General features: G+C 40.4%; 2 protein-coding genes across 2 annotated transcripts in view; both read left to right on the top strand.

Moving 5' to 3' along the window:
• LOC138011414 (VWFA and cache domain-containing protein 1-like) overlaps positions 1 to 283 on the top strand; it is a 45,005-nt gene extending 44,722 nt beyond the window's left edge. Inside the window, exon 15 of the mRNA XM_068858396.1 lies at positions 1 to 283. This exon is cut by the window's left edge and continues 3,925 nt beyond it. The gene's annotated coding sequence lies outside the window, so the exon portion shown is untranslated.
• Positions 284 to 398: 115 nt separating this feature from the next.
• Positions 399 to 3,099, top strand: LOC138011416 (uncharacterized). Its single transcript, XM_068858399.1, has 3 exons — positions 399 to 556; positions 1,995 to 2,183; positions 2,820 to 3,099. The coding sequence occupies exons 1-3, from the start codon at positions 499 to 501 to the stop codon at positions 2,924 to 2,926; spliced, it is 354 nt and encodes a 117-aa protein (XP_068714500.1). The 5' UTR covers positions 399 to 498; the 3' UTR covers positions 2,927 to 3,099.
• Positions 3,100 to 10,000: the final 6,901 nt, after the last annotated feature.

The raw sequence follows: 10,000 nt of genomic DNA, 5'->3' as shown, positions 1-10,000 counted from the left end.
CATTAGAAATTAAATCTGTTTGTTGGACAGAAGATCACTTAAGGTGCCCTCTCACGTTTGCATTCTATCCATGCGGGTAACCCTATATCCCATAGAACATTCGCGTTAATTGTCTAACCCAGATTTTTAACTGCAAGAAACTGTATTAAAAAAGTAGATGGACTGACAGATTTGTGCATTTTTGCTTTTTCATTCAAGCAAAATGATAATGAAACACTTAAATGAATGAGGACCCTATAATTCTTGTCAGGAAAGGCATCAACACTTTTGCCAGTGGTTGCCGCATGATTTTTTATTTGCCCTTGTTGCTCTTCACATCGCGGGGCAAATTAAATCATGCCCGCCCATTAATGACGCGTTGGTTTTTGCCAATCAACGGCCACTGAGCGATTCTAAAAATGACCTCCACATTACAGCCGCACCCAATGCGATGTACCCCTTGCGTTTTGCCAATTGATTCTATTACATTCGCAAGTGTTCTCATCATTCTTCTTAAACATGGAAGTCCTGCCTCTCTTCGTATTCACCTTTATGACTGTTTGCTTCATACCGCAAGGTAAGTCGATTCGCAAGTTTTAGTATTTCGGTAGGAGTTTGATTCAGGGTTATGCATACACTAAGGCATAAAAAGTTATAAAATTCTTCATGTCTCGTTCCCGAGTCCAATGTTCTGTAAAGGGATCGATTACCTAATATGCATCAGATGAGATTATTTTGCAACTTTACTGCACCTCTTGCAGAAAAACCAGTCTGCTCCCTCTCTCAATCTCTCTTGCTAATGGCAGCCTGGCACAATGGTTAGAACACTAAATTTGAAGGCGACTTCTCATTCTAGAATACTCGTACAATCATTTGCATAGGGCAATTGGCTCGACTTTTATATAGGAGGGCCCGGATTTTTTCTGAGTGTCACAGTCACCATCGAAAAAATACATCTTTTCAACAGCAAGCATTGTTTTGTGCCTGCTGCTTAAAACGATACCGCTACAAGAAGACAGAAGATATATTGTTTTCGATTGTCTATGGTAATCCCCAACTAATTTATAATTGCACTATACTCCTTCTCAGGCCCTCGGATTTCCTAACATGTACAGTTATGCTTATTTGAAACGTTCCTTAATGTCCCCATCGAGAAAAAGCTTTTTCAGCACTGAATCATCTCACACTCAACCTCGAAACTTTCGGGGTTGATTGCAAAACTGGAGAAAGCTGAGCAATAAACAGGAAAAAATTCCACCGACGGGTGTGAGATATTATGCTCTGTAAGGGCAACCGGCGATCATATTACTATTTTTACACGTCAAAAAATGTACCCCAGGAACTTCATTAGAAACTTATGCTATCATAATAATTTCTTACAATGATTCTGACTTCTTTCCAAAACGCAAACCTAAATATAGTTGTATTTTTTTCCTTCATTGGTCTGTATATGGACTACCCATTACACCCATTGTTGGAAAATTTGGTCTATTGAATTATAGATCATCAAAATGCAATTTCTCGTAAGTTTCTTTAAAAACAACGCATAATCCTCTAAGAACATTACCTTTATAATTAGCTACTTTAGAATGTCTCAAATGCGGCAGAGGCATACGTAAAAGAATATATTTTTTTTGTGCTTAAGTCTGAATTCGGTCTATCACGCAACGATCACCTCAGCCAGGTTTTTACCCATCCCACAAAAATGACAACCTCTTTCCCATGTCCTCTCTCTCGGAGAAAAAGGGTGCGGATTAAAACTTTGTCGTTAGAGAGCCTGTGCTCGATTTTAGCAAGTCTCAGCCACCTACAAGTCCCAATCACCTGGTTGAGACTTGCTAAAATCGACCACAGGCTCTCTAAATAGCTTTAAGTACCCGTAAAACGGAGCACTGATGGAGAGGGGGGAGTAAAATGAGCGCACCGTCGACCTCAGGTTTGTCAATTCAATTACTGTTACGAGTTATCGACGTTAAATATGGTTACTTTACTTTACTACTCTGTTTACTTTACAGTTAACTCTCTCGAGTGTTACATGTGCGGTGATGAAAGGTCTCCCTGTGGTGATGCTAACACTCCTACCAGAGTGTGTGATGCATTGGAAGATCGTTGTGTGACATTTATCATGAAACAAGACCATATGTCCATGACTATGAGAAACTGCACTTATTCGTTGTTATGCCCAGAATCAAGCCCAGCCAATCGTAAGTATAGCCGCAATTAAAAACGTTTGCGGTAAGTCACATGGCAGTGATTTGTCAATTTGCCATATTTTGAAAATAAGTGAACAAATGAGTTGGAAACATCATCAGCGATAGGCTCACTTCCTTAATGCAATACATCAAATTTCTCCTTCAAAAACTACTCGTTATGCCACAGGCAAGCCACGTGTAAATGGCGTATTGGGCGTCTTGTACTATTATTAAATAGATACACTGTAACTGTTCAGTTGTGTTGGTAATCGAGTTAATTGAAACCCATCAAATTTTGTAGTCTGTTGCATAGAATAGATGGTTTTCATGCAGATGTCATCACCGCTAATTTATTCGTCCACCAGCATTTTCGCATTACGTCACTGTCACCTCGTTCTCCATAGATCACTTAACTGCATTTCTTGACATGTCTTCAATAGATTGGTTGGAAACCATCGGTAATGTAACAGCTCTCGTAACCTGCTCTTGTTTGGCATTGAACAGCTTCTATTGTTTTTAAGTCTAAGTCATTGTTTCAATTGTTTAGTATTTTGTTTTTGGCTTGGATGTAGAGCCAATCAAATTATACGTCACGAGAACCATTGGCAAATCGTAGCTCGCATAAATCTGAAATATTTCAAATTGCAGCTTGTACCCAAATGGGATCATCACCAACAGCCTGTACATTCACTTGCTGTGAAGGAGATTTGTGCAATGAACCAGGAACAGCTCCGCACCATCACAAACAGGTGTAGTCGCAGAATCCACAAAAACATCTGGCCGGCGAACGTTGTCTAACTCTTGCAGATCTGCCGTTTTAAATAAGATTTTGTTTTGCTTTTAGAATATTCTTCTGTTTAGAAAACATCTGAAGTTCGTATATGTAGGCAAGAGACAAAAAAAATTAAAAGATAGGGATTTGACAGTGCTTGGTCGATTTCATTTTCAGGTTCTCTTACGAAGCCCCTCACGTTCCCGTTCCCAATTGGCGCACAAGAGCCTGGTTTCCACTTGCGCTATGAGCGCAAGCAACTTGCGTAAATGTAGAATCGAAGCGTTTTGATCTTGTGACTAGCAGCCATATCTGCATACCAAAACAAAAGGAATAATTTTCCTAAAAATAGGGTTGAATTCCCAAAAGAATATTTCACTCCTCTGACTTGGACGTTGTTTCTTTTGTCTCTTCCAACATGGCCGCAGTGACGTCACGTAAAAAACACTCTGTACCGTTCTGTGAGGACAATGACACCAATAGCGAGCTTCATCATACCATGTTGATCGTGCTTATTCATATTGCCCAAATAAGAAGCAGGCTAATAAGTTTTAAAGAGCTCGTATAAATTGTCTTTCATGTGAAACTCAGTGGAATTTTGGAGTTTGTGAAATGCGCATGTGCCAAGAAAGAAACATTGCATTCTCTTGATTGAACTTTACAAAATTGTCCAATTATCCAATTAGCCGAAGGCATAAATTGATGCCCTGCCGGGGAGGGGGAGAGGGAGGTGTTGCTTGCTGCCCTGTTTCCTTTAAAGTTATATTAGGGTTGGGGTTAAGGGGGTCCTTGTTCCCTCTAAACCTATGGTTAGGATTAGGGGAAGGTCCTCGTGTCGCCTGTTCCCTTTAAAAATTTGCTTGTGTACCCTTGTTCTGAAATAACTTTCAAACTTGCTCAAAGCTTTTTGATCCCCTTTTATGTTCCCTTGTTCCCTAAGATATTTGTCATTGTTTCCCTGTTCAAATTAGCCACGTTCCCTTATTCCCCAAAACCCCCGGGGGGTCTCATAATTTAGGGCCAATGCTACGAAGAAAAGAATGTCTACGTTTTCATCTAGCAAAATATTCCAGAGTCGTAAGTCTCCTCAACGGTCACCTTGGGGACAGAAGAAAGTGGTAGTTGCGGCTAAGGTGGCCGTTGTGGGGTGGGGGGGGGGGGGGGGGAGCATTATATGATACCTGATCGTTTTGATATTGTGCCACAAACTTCGCAATCTAAGTTCATTATGTGAATGATATTACTGTAATCTAGACCCTGTCGATCAGTCGTACCAGCTGTTTGTCATTTATGGAAACAATATTTTTGAAATAAAACATGCGCCCCGAATAATTATGGACTTTCCATAAGGATCAAGTTTTATGACCTTTTGACTCCAGATAAAATTTCATGAGTCGTTGATTCAGGTGGCCGTTAATAAGAGGTTATTTGGGAAGTTGCGACGCGCTTTACTCGCCGTTGCCGCCACAGCATTAGCCCTTATCGACGTCCACACTAATTTTCATTTTGGGATTGAAATTCTCCACTCGTTTGGTACGACATTCCAGCGCCATGTCTGCAGGTACTGCGTTTTTCTCTCTTGTTCAAACATTAGGTCCGCACGTACGTAAATGTTCTGGCTCTCTGTTATGTAGCCTACCAAAAATAATTAAGATACTGGTTTTTACAAGTAATTGATATTTCAGTTGAACAGATTCTACAGGCATCAGTAAACTCGTAAGGTAAGAAGAGCGCATGTCTGGTCTTCTCGACACAGTAACCTGCGATCAGGCCCATTTTTAGCTTCGCCCATATGTTCTCTTATGTCGTCGCTCGCTAAAATTGGGCCTGACCAAAAGTCTCTCAAGAATTCCGTTTGGTCGGCCAAATTTTGCCCGACCAAACTCGTGATCTGATTGGCTGTTGAAACGCCGGAAGTGAAAATGCCATCGTGATTGCGCGGAGCTCTCGTGAAGTCCTCGAGACTAATCCGCCATAAGTGTACGAAGAAATTTGCTCCCTTTTGTTCTTACAATGCCGTGGACGGTGCAACTTGATTTTTTTTGTATAAATGGAGATATGCCATCTGAAATATCTCATAACTTGTCCAGAATCGGGTTTGAATCTCTGGAACGAGTGAAATTAGCGATTCCGTTGTCGAGCTCTGTGGCCATGGGGTTGAAAGAACTTTGGCACAAAGTTCCCTGATGTTTTGAAAGCCGCTAAATAGCTGGTTCTTTCAAATGGCAATGAAAGCCGATGCATATTGGTTTCCTGGATGAGACAAGGGACATATATATCAACAGGAGGAGATGCTGATAAAATCGCAAGTTACATGAATGCATGTTTTGAATATCTGTGTATCAAACGGCTTTATTTATTTACTGTACATCACTGATGACACGGTTTTTTTGCACACTTCATAATATTTCCAGTTGATTTAACTTAAAACTCACACTCCAGAAACTAAAATGCAATGTTTCCAGAGAGATCAATTGTACAACAATAAAAAACTTTGCGAGTCCATCTTACTGTTCGTACTCCATCAAAAAATTAACAGCCAAACGTATCATGATTTTACTGCGCGCAATTCTAGAAATACACTGCAACTGAAGATATTACCCGAAAAAATCACCAAAGAAACCTTCATGGGAAACACGTTAAAGGAATAATGTATTTCTCTTTTTTTTCTTTAAAAATCTATTGCCAAACCGTCCAACGAAAAAAATGCTAGGTTATCTCAATTACAAATTAAGATGTCACGCTTAAAATATTGCATATTCAGTGAAGTTCGGAGGGAGAATTACACCGGCCTTTGCCGCAATATAGTCGTCGAAAACATTCCCCATGCTTTAAATGTGTTTTTCTCAAATTAAAGCCAACGGTAACTTTCGAATTCGTTTATAATATTCCTCCCACGGTAATTAACTTTGGTCAAAACAAAACAGCGTGAATCTGCCGTCCACGCGTGTATTGGTGTAATGGAAGTAAATTTGATTGGCCGACGAAGGACATGTCAATCAATCAAAAAAGGTGGGCGGAAGGAATTTCGAAGAGGAATTTGGTCAGGCTCTATTTTTCGTTTCGCCAACTCCACATTACGTAGCACGCGAAACTAAAATAGAGCCTGATCGCAGGTTACGACACAGAGGCGAGAGATTGTTTCATGCAGACTGGGACGCCTAAAATGCTCTGTTGTAAACATGGCGGTTCACGAGGAAAGTTATCTCTCAGGCCTTTCTAGATCTGTGGACGAAATCCAGGACCTAACGATACAATTTGGGCAAGTTTTGAAAGCTAAAAACTTCAATCAGTGCTGTATTTTGCTGGTAGGACTGGGTGACCCGACACTTATAAAAAAATCAATGAAATGAGAATCTGGGTGCTTCCCTTGTCGTGGAATGGCAGAATTACCCAGAATTCTTTTTGGCCATAAAGGAGGCAACTTGAGAAGCACGAGACTGGCCCTCATCAAATGGCGAAAGCGCGGCCAGAGGAAAAAGTAGTGAGAAGAAGATCTCTAGCCAGATACTAAGGAGTAACCCTGGTGTGTGCTGTTAACGTAGAATTTTGATTTCTGAATAAATTTTTACTCTAGAAAACTCGAAACAAAGTAGTGCTTTTTTTCGATGTTATCCTCGTAACAAAAAATCTGGCCTTTCGTAATTTCTTGTCAAGCAAAGGGTATAATGTAAATAAGAGAATACTGAGATTTATATTTGCAAATTACCTGTCCTCTTACCACTTAAGTCAAACTGCTCATCTCTATGCGATAAGCGCATTAATCGCATTGAAAATCTTCTTATGCATGATCTTCGCGAAAATTACATTCTGTCCCTCAATAAACCTAAAACAAGCAGTTATGGACTTCGTTCTTTTTCTAACGTATCAGCTAAGTTGCGAAATGCGCTACCTTATTTTATCGCATACCCGTACCACTGATTTTACTGGTTTCAGGGGCACCCAACGAATCTGTTCCTCACATTATCTGTTCCCCAGAGGAATCTTGCTGGCTGGCAAAAATACTGGTGTTTCGATGAGCTGGCTGGGAAATTTTGTTATTGACTGAGGTTTTGCCTTGGAATTACTGACTTTTTCTAGCATTTCAACCCGAGCTGGCTGTAGAAACTCTGAAGACTGAGGACGACTAAAAAAAAAAAAACAAAAAAACAAAAAAAAAAAACCCCTTCCCTCTCCCAGAGCATTGTCACAAACATACGACGGCTGGTCAGAGTGATTGCGCTTGCGGAAAAAACCTGTTTTGTCCCGGTTTTGTCGCTTTTGTTCGGTCGTTTTGGATCGAGGGATTTGAAAGCGCGCGGAATTCTTGGCTGGGAAATAAATTTGATCAGCTGGCTGGGAAACCAACCAATTTTATCTAGCTGGCTGAGAAATTTCTTGTTTGTCTTGCTGGGAAAAAGGAACAGTTAATGTTTTCCCAGCAACACTGAAAAACACCTGAAAATGCCTTAATAACATTTATTTTCATTAACTGGGGTATAATAATACATTTTACAACAAATTCGTCGTTGGGTGTCCCTGTGGTTTTAAGGACGGTGCCTACTAATTCAAAGGTATTTTTGCCCCGGTTTATGATTATGAAGGAAATGTAGATCTTAACAAGTGTCATAATTGAAATCAAAAATCACGCATTTTTCGAAGATAGTTAATCAACAATATTTGTAAAAAGCTTTAAAATACAGAGCCATGTATGGCACTCTGCCTCAAATTAATGATCTCTAAAAAATGCATGGTTGCCGCCAATTTTATTTTTGGATACCAATAGTACTTACTAAGATCTAATTTTCCTGCATAATTTTAAACCGCGAAAAAAATAACCCTGTATTGGTAAGCATCATCGATAGGAAATATGAGTATCTTGAGATGCGCAAAACATATGCGCAATAACAATAGTAGGCACCGTCCTTAAAAGAGAATCGAGGATGGCATTTTGTACAGCAGCTTTTCTTGTTAATTTATATATCTTTAAATATTGTGTATTTAGTATGTACCTGTATATGCTATGTATTTTAGCTGTAAATGTAATGTTTCGAAGATATGAGCTCTTGTAGTTATTCTGAAATTCGAGATGAAATAAAGTTTATGCAAGCAAGCACGTCTGTATGTTACCTTTAGCAGGGCGCGTGCGCACACTTTGTAATCTGCGACTTCATTGCTCACCATATCACAGATAAAATGACTATTCCCTTGAATATATAAGCCATGGAATTCTTAGGTTAAATTGACAAGGGCAGTTTGGAGCTGTGCGTAGGCGTGGGATTTGTCACATCTCCGTCAATGCCGTACCGGGAGGCGAGGTTGATAGTAGAAAGCGGCGAAGGAACTCTGCGTCCGAGGGAGATGATGTTAAGAGGTTCCGCTACCTTTTCCACGTTAATGCATTTGTGCATGCTCAAATTTTGTACTAATGATTGGGGAACATTGACGATGGTGAACCGAGCGGGAGAATGGGGCCAACAGCACGGCTCTCTCCCAAGTTTTCCCCTCAGTACCCCCGTTAGTTAACAAGTTTGTCTTCCATGGAGGAGGCTGTATGGAGGGTTGTCCAATACGCCGACATAATGAGATTCATGGCACTTCACAATAGACATCACAAAGTGTCCCCCAACCTTAATCCTTAAAAAAATAGTAACAGTTTTGCGAGACTTAAAGAGCGGGACACTTTGTGACACTTTGTGATGTCTATTGTGACGTACCAGGAATCTCATTATGTAGGAGTATTGGACATGTATGGCTGTTTCAATGAAATGATCATGTGAGAATAACGGCCCAAGTTAGGCTTACTGAAATTAGATGTTTTCCAAAGGTCACGCGAGTTCGCTTTTTTCTGACCATTAAAAGTGAGCAGTTTTATCATTGAGGGTCTCCCAGGGGTTTTGGGAAACAACGAAACATGATCAATTTGAACTGGGGAACAAGGGAATATAAACCACTTTATAGGGATCAAAAAGCTGGGAACAAGTTTTGAAGTAGTTTTGGGACCAAGGGAACTCAGCGATGAAATTTTTAAAGGAAACAAGGACCCCCCCCCCCCCCCCCCCCCCCCCCCACTCCCATCCTGGGAGACCCTCGTCATTCCACGAGTTATTAATAGCCGTCTGTGTGGAACATTAACTCAAAATCGTATTTATGAGAACAGAAGGCTGACTTGCACCGATGCATCAGATTCTCTGTTTTGCTCAGGCTATGTAAGATGTCTAAGATGTATTGCTAAGGCCCTTTCTTTCGTTCACCGATGGTTGGCAGTTGTCAGTTTTGGCCAAAAGTATGACGCGCCAAAACGGACAAAAATACTTCCTTAATATATATAAGACTTCTTAATATATATATAAATATCCAACTTGTTCCCAAATAAACCCAACTTCTTGCAAATACATAAGACTTCCTTTGAACATTTATACAACTCGTGGCACACATGCAAAACTTGCCTCAAATATTTGACTTCATTCACACAAATAGGACTTGTCTTAAAAATGAAACTTGGAGCCACATTTATAAAACTTCTTATCGATTAGTTTGTTGATAACCAATACTGGGATTGTACTTCGTGTAAGACCAATTGCAGATAGTGTCCGGGCCCCTGGGAAAAATGGCGGTGGCGTTTACAGGAACTAACGTTGATTGCCATCTTGAAGAGACGATTTTGCGGTTTCCCTCTTACCTTATAGAGATGGAAAGACAATCGGGTTATCTAAATGCCTCGACAAAGGAGCGAAGACATAGAAATCAAATATCAAAAGAGCATCGACGAGAACAAACTCCAGAAGTTAGGAAGAGAGAGGCTGGCCATGGCCACAAACCAAAACATGCTGAAGAAATTAGAAGAACGCATGAAACAATTCAAGGGAAAACTAACACGAGGAAACAGCAGGGGTTGTGTTAGGCCTGCCAATATTTCAAAATTCATTAATTCTTTCCAGACAGTGCTCCGTCCGGCTCCGTGTTAAAGGGCGTAACGATCCCTGATTCAATGTTGTGCAAAACTAAATGCTTTTCGTAGGAAATTGTAGTGTTACCTTCCAACATTGAATAGGGGGGAGGGGGGCTTTATAACAGA

The sequence above is a fragment of the Montipora foliosa genome, chromosome 7, assembly GCF_036669935.1.
Source record: "Montipora foliosa isolate CH-2021 chromosome 7, ASM3666993v2, whole genome shotgun sequence".
NCBI lineage: Eukaryota > Metazoa > Cnidaria > Anthozoa > Scleractinia > Acroporidae > Montipora > Montipora foliosa.
This window is presented reverse-complemented; position numbering and strand designations above follow the sequence as displayed.

Coding starts and splice junctions, on each gene's coding strand:
- LOC138011416 (XM_068858399.1), top strand. CDS start 499: ATGGAAGTCCTGCCTCTCTTCGTATTCACCTTTATGACTGTTTGCTTC. Junction 557..1,994: donor TGTTTGCTTCATACCGCAAG/GTAAGTCGATTC, acceptor TTTACTTTACAG/TTAACTCTCTCGAGTGTTAC. Junction 2,184..2,819: donor AGAATCAAGCCCAGCCAATC/GTAAGTATAGCC, acceptor TTCAAATTGCAG/CTTGTACCCAAATGGGATCA.